The sequence below is a fragment of the Cinclus cinclus genome, chromosome 9 (assembly GCF_963662255.1).
Source record: "Cinclus cinclus chromosome 9, bCinCin1.1, whole genome shotgun sequence".
NCBI lineage: Eukaryota > Metazoa > Chordata > Aves > Passeriformes > Cinclidae > Cinclus > Cinclus cinclus.
Window position 1 is genome coordinate 10239738 of NC_085054.1, and position 24600 is coordinate 10264337.

General features: G+C 39.2%; 1 protein-coding gene across 2 annotated transcripts in view; it reads right to left on the reverse strand.

The window, feature by feature from the left end:
• The window catches only part of CERS6 (ceramide synthase 6), a 94682-nt gene that overhangs the window by 48561 nt on the left and 21521 nt on the right, over positions 1-24600 (reverse strand). For both annotated transcript variants that reach the window (XM_062498068.1, XM_062498069.1), the window contains exons 2-3: positions 11376-11481; positions 9016-9146 (exon numbers count right to left, since the gene is read on the reverse strand). In XM_062498068.1, the coding sequence (XP_062354052.1) occupies positions 9016-9146; positions 11376-11481 (237 nt within the window). The remainder of the gene's footprint in view (positions 1-9015; positions 9147-11375; positions 11482-24600) is intronic.

The following is a 24600-nucleotide window of genomic DNA, read 5'->3' on the forward strand; positions in this document are numbered from 1 at the left end:
AGTCAAACTGAACCTCATGCAAACTCCACAGCTGCAGGTCTTGGTTTTGGAGATGAGAAGGCTTGAACTACCATTAAATATCTTGTTCTCCATTTTAATCCCCACAATCTGAATGGACAGCACAAAAATATAGCTGGGCTATGGAATCATGACCTGGGACTGAAAACTCCTTTTTGCTGCAATGGTTTCCTTTGGCTGTGAAAAGTACACTCACTGTGAGAGTGCTCAAAGGAGCATTTCTGAGGTTGACTTTAAACAGTATTCAATATTTCTTTTAAATGGGAAGCATTGCTAAGTTCCACACATGCTCACTGTGACTTAAAGCAGTCTATGTTTTATCCTCAAATTGCATTTTTCTGCTCCCCAAATACGGTACGACAGCCTTCAACTTTCTGATTCACTCAAGAGGACTTAATCCAATTAATGTTGCTTCTGACATAGCCAGAGGTATGCATTCCTCCTAGATGACTACCTCTAAAGACAAATATTTAGAGGATGATCCTAAAAAAACAGTGGACTCTGAAATTCTGGATCAACTTTTCAACATTTGTGACATTGTCTACTGATCTACTATACTCCAACTTTAAGTTAAAACCAAAACTAAACACAAGAAACAGCAACCCTTCTCCCTCAAACCAACAAAAAAATTCCCTTAAATACACTATTTTTAGGCAATAAATAATGTAAATATGTAAGATGGAGCTCTGAAAAATAATGCCCAATCCATCCAATAAATAACAGCTCAAACAGTACACTCCACTAAATCTTTACTTATCTTCAATCCTGGTACCTAGTTCTCATACAAAGCTGCAAGGATGACTGTATGGTTGATGGAAGTAGCTTCACTGTTGCAATTTCCTGCCTCTCCAGAATTCTGTAATGATAATTTGCTGCATTTTCACAAAGCCTGACAGGTGCAAGCAGATATTAAATATGTTAATTAAAAATAATACACAGGTAAATAAATGAATGAATAAAATCTTCTTGCCTTTTTTGGCATGGTATTGCTGTTGAGTCAGTCTGGACCATGCAGATGGTAAATAGTTCCTGCACTGTGGTTAAGCAGATGTTATATGAGGAAGAAGGCAGTTAGTCACAACTCACTAAGATGTGCAAAATAGCAGGTATTATAACTTGAGAACACTGTATTGCTTTCCCCTTCAATCTTCTGGATTAAGACTTGACTGTTGTCTGATTTTCCTCTTGGTTGCAGTTTGAATCAGTTATTTAATATTTAGTATTGCAGTGCCACTTGAGACCAATCCTGTCCTAAATCTGTATGCTCAAAATGCAGCTCTGAAAGTCTTCAGAGCAAAATTTAGTAGTGCAGAAAAGAGGAAAGAAAATACAGTACTAAATTTTGAAGTGATGCAGTTTTATAAATAATAAAGTGTGTTTACATAATTCAGTCAGAAAATATGCATAATACAAAAGGTGTTTCGGTAACTCATTCTAGGTTACAATTTCTGTTTAATGGTTATGCAATTGTTCTCTTCTGAGTACTTTGAGGGCTACATAAAATTAAGTACTGGTAAGACCTCAGAGATCTATGATCATTGCCAAATCCTGTCCTGCAAAGAGATACTATCTGGAAAGCTCATGGGCAGCACACACAGAAAAACCACATGCACTGTCCCTTGTGGACTGATCAGCAGATCTGTTTTCTCATCAGTGATGTTCAATGCAAACAGCTGATGAGCCTTGGAGAGAGAAACCAACTCAAAAGCCTTCCTAACAGGCTCTACTCTCTCTACTCTCCATTGTCACTAATGATCTCACAAGTCACTTATTTTCAGACACAACAGCTGCTCACTGTCCCACTCTCTTACAGTCCTAGAGGAACGAAAACTTCAGTCTGCATTGGAATTTCACCTATCAATGTTGTTCTAGCCATGATAGACAATATATATGTATGCATAAGGCACCTTTGTGACAGCTAGCCACCTTCTTAGACCAACTTGCATTACCTGGTTTCTTTTGTTCCCATGCTGAATGTTACTTTCCTGTAGCATTATGTGTGCCCCAGGGTGGTTTTTAGCCTTCTAAAGCAGATGCTGAACCCTTATACTTAACTCTTCAGTGTTTCAAGCCACTTGTCTCTAGTGTTTGCCAATTTCATTTAAAGCTGAGGCTGACTGAGGACAGCAGCTTGTCTCTTCCACAATGAAGAACTAAACAATTTAAGGTGCACAGAACACAAGAAAGCAGGAGCTACTTCAGTCTTTTCAGTTTTCTTTTAGTTGTCTTAAATTGTTATATTGTAACTACAACTTTGGATTTGTGTTCACATTAACTAGAACTTAGGAAGGAATTATTTAATTTCCATAATATAAAATAATAATATAATGGTGAGCACCTACCCACAAGAGAATGGAAACCTAGTTAATTATAACCTTGCTTAATGTACAATGATAATGTTAAGTGATGGTGTCTTTGTAGGATGAGCACAAGTTAATTTAAATTTATTAACTGTTAAGAACTGTGTCACAGAAGACAGTAAGGGCAGGGAATTCAGAGTTTTAAGTAATCCAGTTTGAGGGAAGAGGGAATTTCATAAGATGCAAAATAATAAGCGCTTAAAGCACTAAAGTCTAAAAATATAGTGAGCATATTATGAGGACACGGCACGGACATCTTTGCCTGTCTGCTCCAGCAGGACAGCAGGGAAAGAGGGCTGGCAGCTCCTGACACAACCAATGTTGTAATTTCCCCCTAATACCATCTTTGGGCAGTGAGAAGTCCTGAGGCCAAACTCAAAAAGAAAAAATGGTGATCACAGACCAGGTTCATATGTGGGTATGGCAGACACAGTAGGAGAGGAATCATGAGGGAAACTGCCAGCCTTGCCCAATGCTGGGGTCTGTTTCATATGAGCCCTGAGCTAACTGGAGCCTTTTGAGCAACATACTATGAAGTTGCAAGAAGTCTACATCCATCTTCTCCTTCTCCAGATGGTTCAACTTTTTTATGCAGCAGGATAGGGGAGCAACAAGAGCAGACCCAGACCCAGTATTTTCTATTCCAAATTTAAAAATGATAGGAAGAATGAGATAAAGGGTATAAACAGAGCCACAGGTATGGCTGTTCAGTAGAAAAGCATTCATTCACTCAGCCTGTGTTAATCTAAGCCCTTGTAGTAGAGCTGGCAGGAGGAAGAGATCCACTCAGAGGACCACATGGCACAACATGCCCTGCTCCACCACACAATATCCTCCCACCCTCTCACATCAGGAGGGGCCAGGTGGCTGAAGCTGCTTCCCCCGCTTCTCTCTTCCATCACATCAAAACCTGAGCTTTCACCATGGATGCAAGCACTGCTCATGCTTCCCTGGTTTCCCTTCTGTTACTTGACTGCACACACACTCTCCACAACTCCAGCAAGCTTATGACCCACAACAGGAAAATCTGAGTGATGAGGACCCTATGTTTGCATGCAGAGTAACCTTTAAGCCCAGAGAGGATGGCGGGTTACCCTACAAAACAGCTGGATGGCCAGCTGCCTGGCAGGCAAATCAGAGGGCAAGGATGCAGAGCTCAGGGAAGTGGCCTTTACTGCTTATTGGATCTACACTGGTAGCCTGTGCTGCTGAACCACAGCTTGAGCCAGCCTGTGCAAGTGTGCCTAATACAGATGCTCTGAGAGGCAAAGCTGAAGGCATAAACGCACAGCAAACCAAACCACACTGTAGCAGCTGGGCTTGACTGCCCAGAGTCTGCATTAGAAGTGTGAGTGCTGGGCAAGCTGTGTGTTGGAGAGGAGGTACATGGAAGATATTCACTATTGTTTTATAAAAAAGAATAAGTGTCAGAGAAGAATCAAAATTGCTAACATTGGCTGCACTGTGCTCTCACGACTTTAAAACTAGGACAGCTTGCCAGCCATTGACTTATTTGTGTGTCCTGGGACTCAAGCTACAAATTACTACGTAACTCAAGGCAACCAGTACTGTCTTACTCACTTTCTCTTGGAGCAGGGAGGCCATCAGTGAACCAGTGCTGACATCATGCAAAAATATATATTTACACAAACTAAAAGGCTCAATCAATACTTTTCTGCACTGACTTCATTTATGGCTTAGAGAGTAGCAGACAAGAATCAGTAACGTGTGGAACTACGGAGTGCTACACTTGTGGAGTAATATTTCACCCTGATGTAAAACAGGTCAGGATTTCTGTTTTGCTTTTTACATAGTCAAACATGACTCCAGGCCTTTTTGTATTGCTCTAGTTTCCCTGATATGAGTCTCAGTATAAATGCCTCATTCATTTTTACCTTCTATAGAGGCCTTGCATTCAAGCACATCTCTCTTCAGTGATGTTACTAGACATAATTCTCTTAAGGGAGCAATAGGTCCTTCAATGCATAAACTCCAGAGTCTAAATGCAACTCTTACAGTACTATTGTTGAACAGTAGTATTTTACATGCTTGCTATAGACAACAATTGCTAGACCATCTTTGTTACTCTGTACTTCAGCTACCACTTGCTAGCAATTAAGAGTCTCCTTTCTCAACTCCCCTACCACCTGAAGCTATAATAAAGACCTCTTGCACTCAGAAAAGTCTCATCTTCCCTGTTCTGGAACAATTTCACAGACTCTAACTCCCTTCACATTTCATTGAACACCTATGTCCTCCATCAAGCTGCCTCACAAATCTGACTCTGCCAACACTTGAGCTCCCACTCCCTACTTGCCCTTCATGTCAGAGTCCACTTATCAACACAATACCAAATATCTGGTTGCCCAAGTAACAGCAATTCCTGTTCCATGGAAAACACCAAAGGAAAACAAGGGAGATAGTCCAATCCTGTGGCCACTGAAGAGTAACTATCACACTTGCCACAGAGAATATAGTGTGACTTCTCAGATCCATCTCCCCATCGCTTTTCTGGTCATGAAACACTGGTTAGTCCTTCATTCCATGTAGCACTGGAGCAGCTGACAAATCAGAATTAAATGGACCCAAAGTACCATCTACCACATTTTTTTGCCCAGAACAGAAGTGCGTTAGAAGCTGGTTTACAAGAGCCTGATGGTATTAAAAATTCAGAGCTAAAAGCCTCTTTATTTTCTGGTGCTTTACTGCTCAACACAAAGCACAGACTGATTAATTCTTTCATGCATTTTGTTAAGATCTGTATCAGCACGGTTCAGAATTTCAACAACCAAACAGCTGTCTTCATTTCTTTCCCTTGCACAGTTATTTTCCCAGTACAACTTTGTAGGAGAGAACTACTCTGCTAGTTGGCAAAAACAGTATGCCCAAGAAGTTGCAAACAGCCCATAAAATTTTCACACAAATGTGCATAACAAGCAAAAAAACCCCCAGTCTGTACTTCTCTATATCTATGTAGATACATGTGCATGCACACACACATATATATATATATATATATATAATATATATATATATATATATATATATATATACAGTCATAGTTAGATAAAAGCTTCCTCCAAAGCAACATGCATAAACCAAATTTCAATTCCTTAGGAAAAATAATGTCTAGCTAGGATACAAGACAGAGGCTCTTCTCTCTGCTACATCAAAACTAAAAGACACTCTACTTAAAGACACTTTAGTATCCAAGCTTCTTCCAAAGAATAAAGGGGGGGGGCGGGGGGAATAGATCTTTGGCTCTTCAGTCTGTACATCTCCATGTTTTCACATGCAGAATGTTGCATAAACTCAAAACATCTCTCTTGGCCATATGTTTCTTCCAGGCACTCCTTAGAAACCATATAAATGTATCTAATAAACAGCTTGCTTAAATGAACATAGCTGTAGGACAGACAAGTCATCGGTCTGATGACATTCCAAAATCCCAGGCTAACAATTCATAGCATCACAGGTTCTTTACCTTTGCTCTGGACAACAAGGGGGAGAACAGAGTGCTGTCTCTTTCTATACTAAGTCTTTGAGAAAACCAGAAATGCCTACACACTGGTAGTATGAACAGAAACAACACATTGAAACTGGGAAGACACTGGAAGTGGTTTGGGAATCACTACTGCATTGGCTTTCTGACACATCAAAGATGAACAAAGAGATTCTTGGATCCTGTATTATGTCTGGCAGCAAGTAAAGTAATATTCTTGATGTTAGACTGTGCCATAGGGACATAGAGAAAAGAATTAAAAATCCCCAACAGAAATACATGGAAGTAGAGAAGTCCATTTTGCACACTCAGTTGACCGCTTTGTTTCCTCCTTTATACATCTTGGATCATTCAAGTTGAAGAAAGGAGCATAAAAGGTGTAAATCCACAAAAAAGAAAGAAAAGCTATGGTCAGATTATCCTCTATGCAGCTAATGTAGCAGGGTAAGTGCCTGAGCTTTGCAATCTGCATACTTTTCCTAGTGACTATAACTGTGACTTTAACTCCAGGTTTCATGCCAGAATCACCAAATCCTTGGGATACAAGGATTGACTTGCTAGTAAAATAATACTCAGTGCTGCATTTATTACTTTCTGACTGGATCATTAATCATCACCTGGTGATTATGTACATTAATCACCACCTAGTGAAATTATCTATTTCATGTTTCATATAAATGCTTATTACCATAACATCTGAAAGCTTAAGCAGGTATGTAATACCACTGAAGTCTCACCATTAAGGTCTCTATGGCTCCAATAATCAAATTATGCCTTCTCTTTCAGACTGACAGACATAACTCCATGGCATGAATACCGGTTAAAGTTCCTCAAAGAGTAATTTATTTTCACTATAATGCTGTGACACAAACAGTATCTATAAAAAGGAGATTTTATTACTGCCTTTTTTCTTCATACAATCATCATCTGCCCATGGCCTGAATATCTGACAAAGACTGGCAGAAAAGGAATTATTCTATTTGGAAAAAAAGAACAAAACCAACAAAAAACCCCTCCACAAACAAACAAACAAACAAACAAAAAAAAAGCAAACCAAAACAAAAAAAACCAAACAAAAAAGGAAAACAAAAAATTACAGAACAAAACCAAACCAAACAAACCCACAAAACAACAAAATACCACACAAAATGAAGACAAAAAACCCCCAAAACCACAAGTGCCTCCCCCTCCCTCAAAAAACAGTATAGATTTTTGAGTTTCTCTGCACTCTGTGACTAGAATCGTAATTGCTTGAAAACAAGGGAAGGGTTAGAGAAAGTGAAAAATCTGTGACAATAAGAACCTAGTAATGAAGTTACTGGCATGGCGTGCTTGGGGCTGGATCTTTGGCGGCATTCATCTCAGGCAAGTGTGTTTATCATCAAATTTCACTCTCAGCTTTTGTCACATTGAAGCTACTCTACCTTAGATAGTGCCCACACTATTCATTTGCAAGAAAGATAAAGCAGTCAAAAATGGCCCTACAGCTCTTCTGGCACAGCTCCTCTTCCCATTCATCATGGAAAAGCCACTCTGGGCCCAAGGAATGCTTTGTCTATCAGTAAATTGAATAATCTCCATGTAAAAAGAGTTACAGTTCTTTCTAAGCAGCTCCACATTTGCTGTGGGTTCTTTCACTTTTTTTCCCAAGCCACAGTCAATCAGAGCTGTCGCCAGCAAAACTGAAGCCTTCTCTGGAGGGAAGACAACAGCTCAGCAGTATGAAGGTGTAGGCAGAGATCACTGTCATTTTGCTTGCTCTGTTCTTGCTTATTACATAAGGGTGCATTTCATTCTGTTGAAACTCTCCACTTGCACCTGAATTACTGGAGACTTGAGTGCTCCCCTCCCCATGACTGTCATGGGAACACACTTTAGGTAGCTCAGAGCTTCAAAGCAACTACCACACACAGTCACAATATCTGAAAACCACCCCATTAACTCAATAGCTATGAAAAGGCTACAGACCTCATACCAAAGGATTTCTTTAATCAAAACCCTCTGAAGTACCTCGCTTAGTGCTCTGGTGGACAGATTTAATTAAACAACACTTTAACACCCAACCTGAAGGGGTTCCCAGTGGTAGTCTATGTGCTAACATCTTTGTCCAAGATGCACACAGTCCACCACTGGAAATGCTCTAGGGCAAGGCACACAATTAGTTGGATAACACCACATTCCCACAGCACTACATGCATGTAGAAATGGACAGGCACTGTGTCTCTTGCAAACCATGAACAGACAGAACCTGAAGTATGCACCTATTATTTATGTCATCTTGCTTCTTTTTGGACAAGTTTTATCATTACTATTAAGTACACATATTGCAGAAATACCAATGGCTCCCTCTAAATAAAGCTGACACTATATTCCGTCAGCACTTTACAACAGCTTGACCTTACCTTCTAGTCTGCATTCATAGCTGCCATTTGCATCCTATTTTGATAATGTATGCCACAAAGGAGCAAATTCAGCACCCATTACCATCCTATCCATGCCAGTATTTCATGGTATGCTTAAATTTTTCTACCTGAAGGTTTACCCAAACATGCTGGCACCAATGCAAGAGAGCGAGGTCTTTCAGCTGAGTTACAGAGGATGCAAAATATACCACCCAAATATGCTAGCTATAAGGCTAATACAGCAATTTGTTAAACATTAAGGAAGGAGGATTTTAGCTGTAAATACCAAACAAAGGACTTAACCATTCTGACACTTAAGTGTTTCCGTTTAATAGAGGGCAATCATCTTTAGACAATTTAGCTCTTGTCTACTTTTTATTTAACTACCCAACTGCCTTTCATCTTTACTCCTCCATCTCAGATCTCCATCAGATTGTATGGCTAAAAGTAGTGCTGTAAGGACAGCACAGTAACACCACATGGTTTGTCTTAAAGGATCAGGCTGGTGCCCTGATAGCATAGAACCACAACAACATGATTTCTGAAAGCTTCTGAAAGCATTGAAAATACCTGAAAAGTACAATCTGACCCCTTCATGATAATGAAGATAATTTTTCTCATTAGTTTATTTTTACCAATTTGTATAATTTTGTAATTTTATACCTGAAAAACAAAAGGGAAAACTGATGAGAACAGGCTCAACAAGACTCAAGAAGAGAACATGCATCCTTACATGCTCTCACAGAACTTCCTAAGGGTGCTGGGTTTTTCCTGGTTGCGTCTTTGTCGAAACCAACGTTGAATGCTGCGCACATCCCAGTCCAGCTGCTTGGAGAGGCCTTCCAGCCTCTTCTCATCTGGATGCTACAAAACAGAGAAGCAAAAAAATTACCTTCTTGCTCAACTGCATTAACACTTTAAATTCAGAACCACTGTAATTGACTCTTGCCTTCTTACCAAGGCTGTCAGACACATGGATACACAGAAATATGTTCACAGAAATCTCTACTGGCAGATTTCCATCAGAATACATTTACAATGATAATTATTAATCTAGAAGGACAGATGCTGTAATATGACATGCAGGTCCATTACTAATAAAAACTTTAAAGGGACAATGAGATTGAAACTTGCTTGAAACTTGGAAGTGCAGCTCAGCAGCCATAAAATGCCATGCATTTCTGAAGCAGTGGTTCTTAAAAACACCCCACTGCCTGCCACATACTAATACCTGTTCCACTCTCCTACATCAGGATCTTTGTCCTATTGACTGTTGCACTAAGAAAGATGGTTTGACTGACACATAAAGAAGATAAATCCCATGTTTGTGCACAATAATGTTAAAAAAAACAGGTCGTTAAACAAAGTGACAACTTCAAAAGGAAAATCACCTTGACAACAGGGAGAGAGGATTGTTTTCTGTGAAACTAAATACACACAAATATTGTCCAAAGCAGAAAATGTAGAAGTCTCATACCATTAGGGTGGCTGCAAACCAGTACAGAGGTGAGGTAAAAGAAAATGAGTCTGTTCTTAATCTGAAGAGCAGTACAGGATGAATCTCCAATCATACAGCAATTCTACATGCCCAGTAAAGCATATGTACTGCTAACATATTTCTTCTGTTCACATGGTTTTTTAAATAAACAGAAAAATGGACAATCTGTTTTCTGGAACTTTAGCTTTATTTCTGCAAGCCAGTTATATATATTGAATGAAATACAACAATGAGCTTTAAGTTTTTAATTGTCACAAGATAGAAACCAGCAAAACTTCTTTTTAGGCGGAAGTTTTGTTTATCAGCCTCCAAGAAAACACAGGGAAGAGAGGGAAATTAAAGGGTGAGATGAGAAGGTTGAAGCATTTGCCATCCAGCTCAATAAATTTTTTCAGTTAACCAAAGTATCTACTAGTTTTTCAATGGAAGGTTAAGAAAAGCAATTTCTGTAACCTTAGAAAAATGAAATGATTGATGCAGCTCTTGGGAGTTTGACTAGAGAGAACTGCTGTATAGGATTCTAAAAAGGCAGGTAGGTAAATTGGACAGTTTCACTGAAAGCAGCTACCAGATTCCTGCAGGAAAGCAGATACTTTTGTCTGGAGCTCTTCACACTCACAGGTATTTCAGGCCCTGTGTAAGATTACCAGATTCTATGAGGAAATATTGAAAACAAATAAACAACCCCATAACAAACAAAACCTAACCATTTTTCCTTCAGCTGAGTGTGTGAGAGTATATCCTGCAGCTTTCAGAAACAAGGCACATGCAATTCCCTCCTTAAAAATAGGACAAAAGTCACAGCAAGTGCCATGGTGATGTCTGGGTAGTGTAGGACACACAAGCAAGACAGATCCACAGCATATCTCACTGTCTGTGACACTGAACCAAATTTTCCCCTATATCACTTTAATACTCTCTGAAGTCTACATTGGTGTCCAGCTGCAGCCTGGAGCCAAGGTGGGATTGGAAAGCTCCTGCAATAAAAACTGGGATGCATGAAAAGCATGGACAGAACAACAAACAGGTTGAGATGTCATATGGTGAGAGATGTAGAGACACATAATTAAGTTGTGGGGGAAAATCTTGAACAAAAAAGGTATGCAAACTGTAAATAAAACATTATTCAGTTAGTTTCTCCCATTTTTCTATGTTTTCTTCTTTAGCTGGGACACCAGCAAGAAAGGCCTTTCCCTAGAAGGAGTAGTTTGAAGTTTCATGGAAAACTGAATATCAATATAACTGGCTTACAATGAGCCCTTTTTTTTTCTAAAAACCCCAACCATTTTGCAAAAATTGATACAAAACAGATAAGAAGCAAAAACAGATAAGAAGCAAAAAAACCTAGGTGGCCATATGGCATCTACAAAGTGTTTCTGTGACAATTTTTTTTTTTTGATTGAAAGCTTACAAGAGACATGACAAAGAGACACACAACTGCACAAGCTGGCATACTAATTACATCCCCAATATTTGAATTTCTGATTTGAGGTGTAAAAATACAGCACTGCATTTATCTGTTAGTTTTGCTTTGTTCAGACATAGTTTACAGTGCCATATCCCACTTCATAAGGTATTTTAGTTAGACACACTACCTTTGTAATAGCTGTGAAAACCTTTTCCAGGATAGCATTAGGTTGAGCTTTCTGTGGTCCATTGGCTTGAACTTTAAGGCCTAAGGCACATGGTTTAGCAATGAACCTGTAAGAAACAAAAAAATGAGAGAAGAAAACAGGTGAAATTCTTCTGTTATTTACTTCATTACTGTTATCAATAAATGGCATGTGGCAAATGGGCAAACATTATAAGTCTGCCAACAAAAACAATGCTTAGTTTTACAGCTCAAAAGCAAGGTCTATATAGGCAATTACATTGCAAAGTAAAGGAACATCACTTTGAAGGATGAAAGGAACTCTGCCTAACACACAAAACAGGATTTTCTTTCATGTTGTGAAGAAAAAGATGAGAACAAAAGCATGAGACGAATGCCTCCTAGAGAAGCACCAACTAAAGAAAAGAGCAGGGCAGCTTGTAGAGATCAGGAGCATATATTATTATCCTGCAAACACAGCCCTTTTAAAAATCAGTTTCCAAAGCAGCTGCTGCCTCAGGACCCGTTTGGCACAATGGAATTTCAGAATCCTCAAAGGCAGCAAGCACTTAAGCTGTTCAGACAATACAGTTTTCTAAAGCATAAAATTTACATGTTAGAGAGACACAAGCAATACTCTTCTGCTCAAGTATGAGGCTGTCCAAAATCCTAACACCAATCCATAAATTCTCTAAGATATTTTAGAGTTTAATTGCAGTTTAAATTACATATACTCAAAGACCACCACTCATGAAAAGTTAAATTATTTGTAACTATGAGTCTAAGTTGGATATTCCCATGAAAGCTAAAAATTCTGGGAATAGGAATCACATTCATATCTGAATACTGTGAACTTGTGCCAACTTTGAACTATGTAACTCGTGATGTCACTTAAAAGGCTTCTGTTTCCCAAAACTTCATTTGCCAGCAAGGACCAAAACAACACCTGGTACAAGGAGGTCCACATTTATCTGCCTGAATGACCACAAGCTATAAAAAAATCCTGGAATTCCTACCCATACCCAAGCCCATTTTGAACACTCTTATGAGTGCCATGTTTAAGACAGCACAGGTGATTAAAGGGAATGAAGTCCTAGGCAATGTTATAGTGGTTACAGCAATAGTATTGGATAAAGAAAGACAGGTGATGCCAGACCACCCTGTTTTCCTGGAGAAGAATTATTGATACATTGACACTATTGCCATATGAAAGGCAACTATAGCCTGAAATAATGTTGGTGACTGAGAATGGGAAGACAAATATTCAAAAGCAATGCAATGTATCAGTGATCTTACTATTTGTTCCTGGCATGTTACAAAAGAAAAAACTCCTTGATGCTCTATAGCATCAACCAAATTAAAGGCACTGCATCAGGTGTAAATTCCCTGCCTTAGAGTTAAGAGCTTTGAAGAATCCAGTTCCACTACTAAGCTCAAGAAGGAAATCCAGTCTTCGGCTCATGAAAGAGAAGCATGTAAGCTCTGCATATGTTAGATGTAAATACAGTTTAATAGAGACATATTGGAAACTTGTATGTTAGTTAAAGTACAAGCTGATAAAAGAAGTGAGAACCATATTCTTAAATTCAATACAGACATAACCAAACCAGGGCTAGTCATTGCTGCTAGCTGATAACCAGAAAGATAGCTGAAGAAGCCAATGGAATTTGATTTCAGAAATTTACTTTAATAAGGAATTCGAAAACACCTCATCATGTAACAACAGGGCTCACATATTAGCATCTATGTCCTTGTTTTGTATCAAATAACTGAAAAAACAGCTAGAAATTCAAGTCGTCATTATTAAAGACAATTTAAAGACAATAAAAACAATTTCCTGAGTAAGCCATAGAGCCAGACAAGAGTCAATCCTTAAAGAGACAATAAAGGCGATGTCAATCAGTGTTAAAGCTAATTTTACAAAGTCATAAAAGGAAACATTTAAAAGTAGAGGGGCAGGGGAAGGCTGTAGGCAGAGTAAAGCAAACCAAAGAAACAGAAGACAAATGTAGCAGCTTTCTGCATTCACAGAAGAATCCAAGCTCAGCCTCCATTATCAACAGCAAGATCAAGAAACAGTCATTAAATAAGCAGAAAAACAAAAAATTGTTTCAGATGTATTTTCTGTGCACTTTTTAAGTCAGTCTCCTCTGAAATAAGACATGATCTGGGAGGTTTCTTTGTTTATTTGGAAGGTGTGGGGGGAGCTTTTGTTTGGTTGTGTGGAGGGTTTTGTTTGTTTGCTTGGGGTTTTTGCTGTTGTTTTGTTTGTATTTTGATTGTTTAAAAAAACGTGTCTTTCAGCTTTTGTTTTGCTTTCTCCTTCTCCTGAGTGAAGGAATGTGATAGCCATGATATACCTCCAATAGAAAAGCAGTTCCCTAAATCTGCTAATTTAAAAGAAAAAAAAGTAGATAAAAAAATTCAACAAGAAGTAATTCCAGCAAGTTTCATGCTGAGTTGATCTTCATTTAAATCTAAGCAAACCAGCTGGGTTTGCTTAAATGACATTCTTAAAATTACATGTCAGGTTAATGAATAACCTAGATAAATCCAGGACAAAGCACAAACCAGGGTTTGTTTATTCTTACCTTAAAATTGTAATATAGATGTTAATATAATATAGATGTCATACCCATTAGCTAAAACAAAACACATTTTCTAAACACAAACATGAGCTTTTCTGCCTTTGTTGCTTATGTTTTTCACATGCATTGGAGGAATGGGCACATGACTTAGAGCTTGTCCACAGTACACAGCTGCAAGACACAGGATCATCTTGGCCAGCTATGTCAGTGAGGAAGGGACAGAGAAAGCTACAAAATACCCATGAAGGTCCTACTGGGACACTCAAAAGAAAGCAGTTTTAACTGAAACATTTTATACACCTGCAATACTGAGCAGGTTTGACCAATAATTCAAGTACGCATCAGCCAAGCTTTGTCCATGTAATTACTTTTGGTGGAACTTGTAAAATGGGAGATTTTTTTTGTTTTTCATACAAAAACTTAACCAAATCAAGCTATACTTTAGAGTATAAAAATTGTTTTCAAGGCTACAAAACTAGAGTTCAAAGTAGTTTAGAGTTCATTTAATAGGGTCACAAATTTCACAGGTGTCATAAAAAACATCATTAACAGGATACTCTTCTGTAATAATTTCCATTGGTGCATAAGCAAAAAAACAAAACTAATGTTTGATACATGTACAAACTAGGAGCATTTTGCCAAATGCTGCACTTCTTAAAAGCACTGTTAATTTTTTCTATTTCTGCTAACACTGCGGTATTCAATTCTCTAAAGAGTCTTAGTGAAACCCATGGGACTATTTATTGTATAAGGCACTGCAATTAAGAGGGAGTAACTATTGTGAAAGAGTAAGGAGAGTGGGATTGAGTATATTTCCAGATTTTCTCTTTAAAGCACAGAAATCTGAACAAACACCACACTAATATCTCTTTTTCAATGGATTTCAGTACAGCTGAATTGGAAGCTGGTATTCAGTTACGCAGAAATTCAAGCACAAACACATTTTAGCTGAGCATAGCCCCATCTACTCTGGATCTAGAAAGACTAACGTAAACAAGGGAATTAAAATCAGAATTCAAGAACCTTTTTAAAGGCAGGTTCCTCATTCACAGTCAGAAGCCACATTTAAAAACCAACCCAGCCCAACCCAAGAAGCCCCCAGTGAGGCAGCTCGTGCGAGGTGGGGTCGCTGCAGAGCACCCAAGGGAAAGCACAGAGCTTCTGCAGCCCCACACCCAGCCCAGCGTGCCCAGGGGCCACCTCTGAGCACCCCGACCCCCAAGGCAGGCACTGCCCCCTGCTCTCCATCCTGTCCTTCTCAACTCACTCACAACAGCAAGGCATCCTACCCCAGCCCAACCTTACAAGATCAGCTTTTCTCTAGAAATGGGTCGAAAACCCTTTGCAAAGTGATCCCCCACCTTCGCCAGGGTATAAAAAGAAATACCATTTTCACCAAAAATGTGTCAATTTAATTAAGTACCATTATGGGTTTCCCCAAGCTTGCACAATTACTTAATGAGGGAGACAACGATCTCACCTGACCACCAATGCTGTCAGAAAAAAAACCCCCATGCCTGTCAGAATTAATTTGAAATGTTACCCCTCAGAATCCTTGGAGGATGATGTGCATTCGCAATTGCAAAGTCTGTGTTAAATAAATGAGATTTTTAAAGTATCACATGATGGATGAGAAGAAAAGTAAAATTATCTTTTTATTTTTCTTGCTATAAATCAAACAGCCCTACTTGTAACATGTAGTCTTTGCCCTGAATCTGGCCAGACATACATACAGAACTCTTTAGTCATCCAGGGCACTGGGAGTGTGCCTGTAGGGCCCTCTGGTAGGACATGAATGTAGTGTTTTCACACCAGCAGGTCATCTGCCATTTCCGAGCTGACCAGAGTAGCTGCACTTCAGCAAATTCATGTCTGACAGCTTCTCTGAAGATACCTAAACTGCCAAGAACCCATAGTAGGTAAAAAGGAATTACAGGTTCAGGATTTTTTAAACAGCCTTAAAGACCTGCGAGAATTAACAAGTCTTTCTAAAGAGGGCCAAAAAACCCAGAAAAGCCAAACAAACAAACTAAAATTAAGCTAGTGAATATTAGATTCATGTAATTCACACTCTTATTAATGTATGGAATGAAAATAATGGCTTCTTCTAAACCACCAATTTAAGAAACACTGGTCTTAAAATAATTGACAGTGTTAGGTAAGTGATAAACATTAACCAATTATTTTTGAAAAAGGGTAAGATTACCCATTCAACAGAAGCAGAATCAAAACAAGGGTGGTTGACAGAGAAGAAAGAAAATAGGTGTTTTACACTTCTGCACTTAAATCTGGCATATCTAAAATAAGTGACCATCAGAGGGGAGGATCTGCAAGAGTCTTATCAGGTCTCAAACCCAGCAATAGCTAGCAAAGTAAGTTTAGATTTTTTTTTTTTCATTTAGGTACATTTTATCCCACAAATTAGTGAACCTTTTTTTTTTCTTTCAGTACTTTAAGCACAGAAAGTTTCTTCCGTCATTTGAGTAACTTTATTTTGTGGCCAACTTTTATACAGAAGCGCACTCAGAAATTTTCATTAGTGCAGGTAAGAAAAGCTAAGCCAGAACATATTTCACACTTTCCTAAAAAATCTTGGTTAATCACAGCTTAAATCAGTCCCCTTTGTCATTCATATTTATTAAAAGTAGGTCACATTATGGACCAACAGATATGACTAATGGCCTCTTCTTACATACCATCCACCCCTAATTAACAATCTATTTTCAGAGAAGATACCTCAGCATGGTGCAACGGATCTGCACAAAATCACTCTGGAGACTGCTCCTACATGACCTTTGCTAACAGATTAAAAATACCATGAAGCAAATGGGCAGGACCTTGGCTATGAAGTCCCCATGTAGCCTGAGAATATGCAGGGGTTTTTTTTAGCCTTTCATGTCCACAAAAACATTTGAGTTAACTACTTGTCAATGCACAATGAGAGTTGAGTCTCGTCTTCCTGTGCTGAGGATGCATCTATGTAGAGGAATTAGAAAAACCTGTGGTGAATGTTAAGGTGCAGCACATCTCTGAGTCATCCCAAGCATACCTAGAGGAAAACCAGAGGTCCCTTCTCACTGCAACCATTCCATGATAACAAACTCTAGTTAAGTGGTAGGCTCTGATTACATACATACAGTATCTCTGTGAAACAGATAAAAACTCTCAAGACACTGGCATAGTTCAACTGGTGCTTGGATAAATCTGTTCATGTTGCTAACACCAGCCAGCTGTGAGCTCTGAAAAGCTCCAAAAAACAAACAAGCAAACTATTCCCTGTCAATTAAATGTGTCCATAAAATCTCATGGTCTCCTATCAGGATACTTACAAGTATCAGGGAAGGTAGTTAAACCAGCAAAAATTCCTCTCTGTGCTAAAGATGTACACAAATCTGTTTTAAAGAGTCTGGCTCCTATTTTTAAAGAGTGATGCAGAGCAAATTTTCCTAGCTCATCTACTTTATGCTCAATAAATACAGATTATTCCAGGGATTTATGATTTCAATTGTCTAACTTGTTGGACATCGCTTGCTGGTTTTAAACAGAAACAATCCAAGTTCACTCTAAGGATGAGTAAAAGCAGAAGAGGCTTTTTTCTGAGCAGATGCTCAACCGCTTTACTGCCACAACACTCTAAAACAATTACTGAATTTATTATTTTGGTATAGCTAACCTACTTTACTCAGAAGTTACTTGTATAAGCAATAATTAAGACAAAACTAACAACCCCCCCCCCCCCCCCCCGCAAAACCCAGAAAAATCTTAATAGTACTAGAACAAATCCAGTACATAAACAGGGTTGTCACTTCAGTATACCTCTCCCAGCAGTGGTTTTGGCTTTATGTTTCACAACACCTTACGTTACAGAAGAGCCAATATTACACAGTGTCTGAAGCACAGGCAGGGGTCATAATGGAGGAAATCTCATCCAAAATGTATGTACACAGGAAAGTTAACTTAACTGAAATTTTTTGGATGTGCTGAGAAATGGGTCAGAACTCCCACAATGGAACCTTTTCAAAGGAAAGAACCTGTCTGCCCAAGCAAAAAGCCAAGCACACAACTCTGTCAGTAAGAGCCTTCTCCCACAGAGCATCCCAAGCAGTGTCTCAGAGGGTAGTGTGAGGGACAGCACAGAGCCAACCCTTCCAGGGGGACCTATTCCAAACCCCGCTGAACTGACTTCAGAAAAACACACATATGCACCTGCCTTTCATCTGAGATGTTCAATGCTTTTCCATGTTTCTTCTTTCTTCTCATAGAGATGCACTAGCTGTTATTCCCACACCAGCATCATCATTCCATACCTCACATTAAATTATACAAACTAAACACTATATGGGGTAAAAAGCAGCTGTGTAAAAAACCAGATTTGGTGTCTGTATTTCAGCTTTTGGACTTACTGGTTAATACAAAGCAAAACCACATAATTTTAAGTAAACTAAACAAATTATCCTTATCATCCAAGAGTAGTATTAGGAAATGCTTTGTCCTAACAGAATTATTCTTTAGAAACACAACTGATATGACTGACCCATATCTTTCTTTCAATCACTGTAAAACTGTTTCATCTTTGCAGTGGATTTCTCACATTTATATTGTCCTGCCTTTCGACTGAACATGCACATCTAAAAGACATTTCCTCACCATGCAAAGTTAAAAATACTCCCATTTCCTAAAGGTTTTGATCCAATAACAAAAATCATGACCAGTAACATCTGGCATGAGCTACCTTTGCATACCTGCTAGCTCCCATCACAACCTGCACACCAGACCCCATTGATTAATTCTGCAATTCCAGACCCTGATCCCACACTCTGCTAAACCTTTGTGCCCCACAGTGTTGGAACATCTATTCAATCCTTTCTCCAGTTTAGTTCATATTGGGATTGACTTATGCAGGGGGTGTCTGGCCACCAATATGGGACCACCCCAGCCCAGCCTCTATCAGCAGTGCTCCAATTGCTTCTCTAGTCAATGTTACTACAGAAATGGGAAAGAAATAAGGCCAGCACATTACAAACAGAAGTAGTCCTGTTTTCCAAATATGGAAGAATTAAAAAAAATATATATGTATGCATAAAGTTATAAGCATTTCAGTTTCTCCTTAAACTCTAAGACTGAAGTCAGGGGGAACTACAGAACTACATGCTCCAGAATAGCAACAAGCCCTGCACAAATGTAGACAAAGGTCAAAAATAAATATTTTTGCAGCCAGCTGTCTAATGCTTTCATTCTTTGTAATCTCTAAAAATAAAGTTTAGTCACTCTGTAAATTTCCAAGCACAGATCAGGGAGAGGGAGAAGGAACGGAAGGGGAGATGGACTCCAGTCCCCCCACCTCTCACACATAATGCCTTCTCTCAGCTGCCCTCCACTAGCATCACCAAGGCTGTAGAAGGTATGGACAATACAACTCTGAAGGTATCACTCTCATCCTTTTTGCACTAAAATCAAGACACACAAGTCTGTGTCAATGGTACAATTCAGTCTCCAAAACTGTAGCCCACTGCTAAAGGTCAATGAAGACAAAAATATTCTCCCAGCTTCTAGAAAGTTGTGGCTTAGGCACTTTTTAGACCAAAAAAGGCATCTTTGCATGTAGCAGTCCCTAAAGAGCTGACCTTTCCTCCCCAAGCTGCACTTGTAGATCATTGAGCCTGTGAAAACTTTTCACAGTCTGTGGCAGAGGTCTCCAGTGTAAATTCAGATTCCATGAAGATAACCATCCCATTTCATTTTGAACTCACTGCTGGCCAGTTTTGGTTTTGCTTTTTTATTTCTTGCACTGGGTACAAATGAACAGTCAATCCCAAGCATCTTTTGTCACTCCTGACACTACAGATTTTGTACTTCCCTCTGCCACCCTCTAAAATACAGAGCTGATATGTTGCTTCATTTCCTCAAGTGTGGGACAACCAAAACAAAGAACCAACCATGAAACATCTACACATGAAAAGACCCAACACATGATCCAAATGGGATTTGATGCCGGACAGGGTAAAGGGCAGGAAGACAGTACAGAAAGAAATGAAATACTGACAAATTATTTTTTAAACTGCAGTAGGTTACCCTAATGCAATGACATTGTTCTACTCCTCCAGGCCCTGCAGCATTACTTTTTCTTTGGTAACATCTTTAACATGTGAGCAAAAAAAAAAAAAAATTAAACTGTGACCAATTCCCATTTGGATTGTACAGCAAAGGAACAGCCAAGGCATGCCATCCACTGGCCTCTTGATAGATACACACTCCTGTAGTGCAGTTCTCCTTCATGTACCAAGGCAGATTCCAAGGTGCAAAAGAAACTGCAGTTACCTCCCACTTGGGCAAGAAAGTTGCTAAGTGGGTTATAGCAACTGTTTAAAGCAAAAGTCTCAGCAATCATTTTGATAAATAGCATAGCTCAGCCCACTATAAGCTCAGTGCTGCTCCTCCAGGTTCCCCCATAGTAGTTCACAGCCTGATCAGCACATGGTAACTTGTCTCATCAATGTCCTATTAATTTCTAATGCCTTACTCTGATTTATTTACTACCAGAATGCCAAATAATGAAGGATGTTGTTGAAATTCCTAAAAATCACTAACTACAAATAGTCTATCTGATATTATTACTAAAGACTTTATCAAGTCACAGAACAGAACTTGAAGAGTTCAGCAGCACCTTCCTGGAAAATATTAATAGGTATCTGAAATGTTGGGAAATTATATTGTACACCAAGAACCGAAACTTACTAAATTTTATCAGGTTAGAAAACATTTTTTGAAGGAAGAGAAGATAAATAATGCTTTGTATTCAATGAAACATTACAAAAATAATTCAAGTCCCTAGAATATTTCTGTCCTTGAGGGGCACAAGGATCCTACCTCCTGACCTGCTTCATGGGTTGTGCAACCAGGCCCTGAGCAAGGGCAGGTGCTGCAAGAAAAGTAAAGCCCAAACCTCTGTCTGCTTCAAGTGTGCATTCGTGTTTGAGCAAATGACCCAGCCTGCCTGCATGACTTGAAGGCATGCTCTGCTCCTGAATATTGTCTTCACGCTACCTGGGAGTGGCACAAACTTAAGGTCCTGAAACAAAAGCACTCACAACAAAGGATTTAAATATTTGCAAGCTTTCTCTTTGTCCTTGTGTGAGTTCAACTTCTGTACTGCTGGTGGACTGTCATGGCATGTGACAGAGAGAATTTCAATACATGCCTCAGTCTTACTGGCAAACAACTAACTATGGTGCAAATCCTATTCTCCCCACCTCAGGAGGTAGGACAGGTTTCAGGAACTTTCCTTCTCTGAGTAGAGTGTCCACACTAAATCTCCATTCTGTTTTCTTTGAAGAGGGAATAGGTCATGGATACCTCCCTGCAGGATGGTTTTAGTTCTGTAAGTACTTGAAATAGGGATGGTTGGTTTGACTTAGAGGTTAAGCTTTGATTCCAAGAGCTAGGTCACAAAATCCTCAAATCTTTTTCAGGAGCTCAAAGAGGAACCAATTTTTATTCTGGCTGGCAGGTAATAATCACAAAAAATGATCACAATAGTATTCATTCACTGTATTTTCTGTATGTATGTGGACACAAATACAAATGTACACTGAAAAAAAAGCATACATATATAAAACATATGTAATGGAATATAATTTTATATATTTGTGTATGCATACATTTAATATATGTGTGTATATACAATCAAACTACAGCATAGTGTTTGACTACTAAAATACAAGAATTAGAGCCTTATTTCTTTCCAGACACTTTACACAAACTCAGAACAAAACCCAGTTCCTATCTGGTACAAAAATCTAGTTCCTCAGTTTATTTCTAATTAGCTACAAATACAAAAACATAAGAGATACATGTAGATATTCAGGAAACCTATTCCTGAAGAAGCATAGAGCCAAACAACACAATAAATTATTTTCCCTGTTTTATCCTTAAATTGGTATTACTTCAGAAAATAAGGACTGTTCAAAATTTGCAGACAGAATGAGGCAGGCTGGTCCAACCCATTTCTGCCTGCCCAGGTACTGCACCGTAAGCATGGGCACCTGAGGTGCTTGGGTTTCCTCTCCCTCACTTGTCCCTTTCTGCCACTTTTACTGCAGCCACAGAAGAAGCAGATTCAGGCTTCAGGAAACTGAAGACTATCACTGCACACTACCCCAGCAGAGCATGGCATTTTCAGCTGGATCAGTGATCTGATCCAATTCATTCTATCAACACAGCATCACTAAACTGAGACACTGGCAAACTTGAACTCTCCAGATGCTCAAACCAAGCCATCACAGGACCATATCTAGATTCTGCTTTGGAAATCTGATTTTATATTTCTTACAAAGCATTCTCTTTTGGAAAAAATATTTTAAAAATATATTAGGATACCTATAATTCAAAAGATTATTTTTTTTTCCAAAAGAAGTACTTCAGCAAAAGATTTATTAAAATACCTATACAAGTGCTCACAGCTGAAATCTCAAAAACCAGCTCAGATGGACCCCTTTTGAGAAGTAGTTTCTACCTGCATTGTATGATCATTAAATACCATATGGACTGATCAAAACATTCAACAAAGACAAAAAGCAACTAGGCCTCACCAGCTTCCAAGTCTTCCTGTACATTTTCACCTTTCTATTCTATTATTGAATATTCTTAAAGCTTTCTTATTTCTGCCAGCTCAGCAGGACATTCTTTCAGGAAGGCAGGGAAGCAATCTGGAAGGCAGCTGCAGCGCTGCATGCAGAAGTGCTGAACACCCAGCCCTCCAAATGAGTTTGCTGACCCTCTGACCCGATCTTGGGGAGTTGGGAAACCAGAGAGCAGGAAATACTACACTGCAGTGCTTGAAATGCAGAGCCCTATGTTTTCTGCCTTCCCCATTAAGGCTGTCCCAAAGCAAAACCTACCATCACAGGCAAACAATGAGTCTTGCACACAAAAAGCTGAAAACACAGCTGACAGGCATCTCATTGTACTCCTAATGCATGATAAACAATCACCGATCCGACAAAACAGTGCAAGAACAAATCCTATTAAAAAATAATAGGATTTGTTAGCGGATCATCCAAACGACACTTTGGAAACAACTCCCTGGGATACTGCAGCCAGAAACCTCAGCCAGGGAAGGGAGCCATGCTGCACGATGCACTGGTGAGCTGCATGCACAGCTACCAGTCATCTAGAGGAGTTCACTGTGCAACAACAATGCTGGCCCACCGGTTTTGACAGCATTTGAACATGCTGCAGCATGTGTCAAGTAAAAGGAAAGAAGTAATCTCATATCTTGGGCACTTCTGAATGACTTACACTTCGGATCCTTAAGCAAGTGTATTTTCTACATCAAAACACACAAGAAACTGTTGCAATCATATTTTCTTTTAGCTCATTACAAGATTTTTTTTCCAGCAACTTGGCACATTCAGTTTCCAATGACACCTGACTACAGGGCACCTGACTAAAACATGGTTCCCTAACAGTATCGTAATATAAACGCCCACCTCTACCAGCAGAAATTGAAGGAAAAAAAAAGCAGTTGTGTACTTGAGGAAACCTGACTTGACACCGTAGCATTGTCCCCCAGGAGTTGCTATCAGATGCCACAACTAAGTGATGCTAAGATAGTAACAGAAAAGGTGGCTTTTCACCATTAAGAGCTTGAAAGAAAGAAGAAGGGTGCCTCCTGCTGAAAACTAGACAGAGTACCTATCTGCCCTGGCTGGTTACAAACTATCTGTAACATAATAGTTAATCAAAACCTTCAAGTGGCAAGTATTTGTTACTCTTTGTATTCCTGTTCAGGGTGCCAAAAGCCTTTTCCTCTCCTTTGGATCATTAGAACTGTCTCGTTTATTTATTTGTTTTTAAAGACACCACAGTACACGCTGCTTGGGATGAAAACCAAAACTGGAAGCCCATATGAGTTATATCATTATAGAAGATTTTTACACAATTGTAGATCATCAGTTACATTTTTTTTTTTAATGGAGAGAAACATAATTTCTAACATTAGTCATCAAATAACTCTTGTTTAAGAGTATAACTAAAAAGGAAAAAAAATACCCTTACAACAAGCTCTGATGGCAATGTCTGGGTGCAGTCTGAGCAAAGTAGCAGTGTACAGGCTTGTGAAGGCACAGACGAAGCTTGCCCAGCCACCAAAACCCTCCCAGCAGAACACAAGACACAAACACACTGCCTTGATGGAGATCAGCTCTTCCACAGATCTTCAGAGCTCTTCCCACTACTTTGGGTACTTCACTAAACTGAGCATTCTGGTGTGCAGGGACAATTATGAGGCAGTTCAGCCAAAAAAGCATGAAGTCTATCCAGAATGTTATCTAGTTTGTTCATCTGACAACTCAACTGGAAGCGACAGCCAGACTCTCACCCAGCTGTGTTAGAGATTAGCCATGTGTAATATCGCTGCACTTGAACTGTGGAATGTTGTACACTTGGCAAGAGGACAAAGAAAGGAGGAGATGGAATAGGGAGGAGAAATACCCAGGCAGGAGTTACTGCAGGACTCATTTTGAAGCCTTGTCCATGACAGCCTATTGGCACAGGCAAGCACAGATATTACAAACTTACAGCCCCACCGATGTGAACTTGGCCAGCATGCTGCCAAGACCCTCACACTCCCCTGCTGCATAC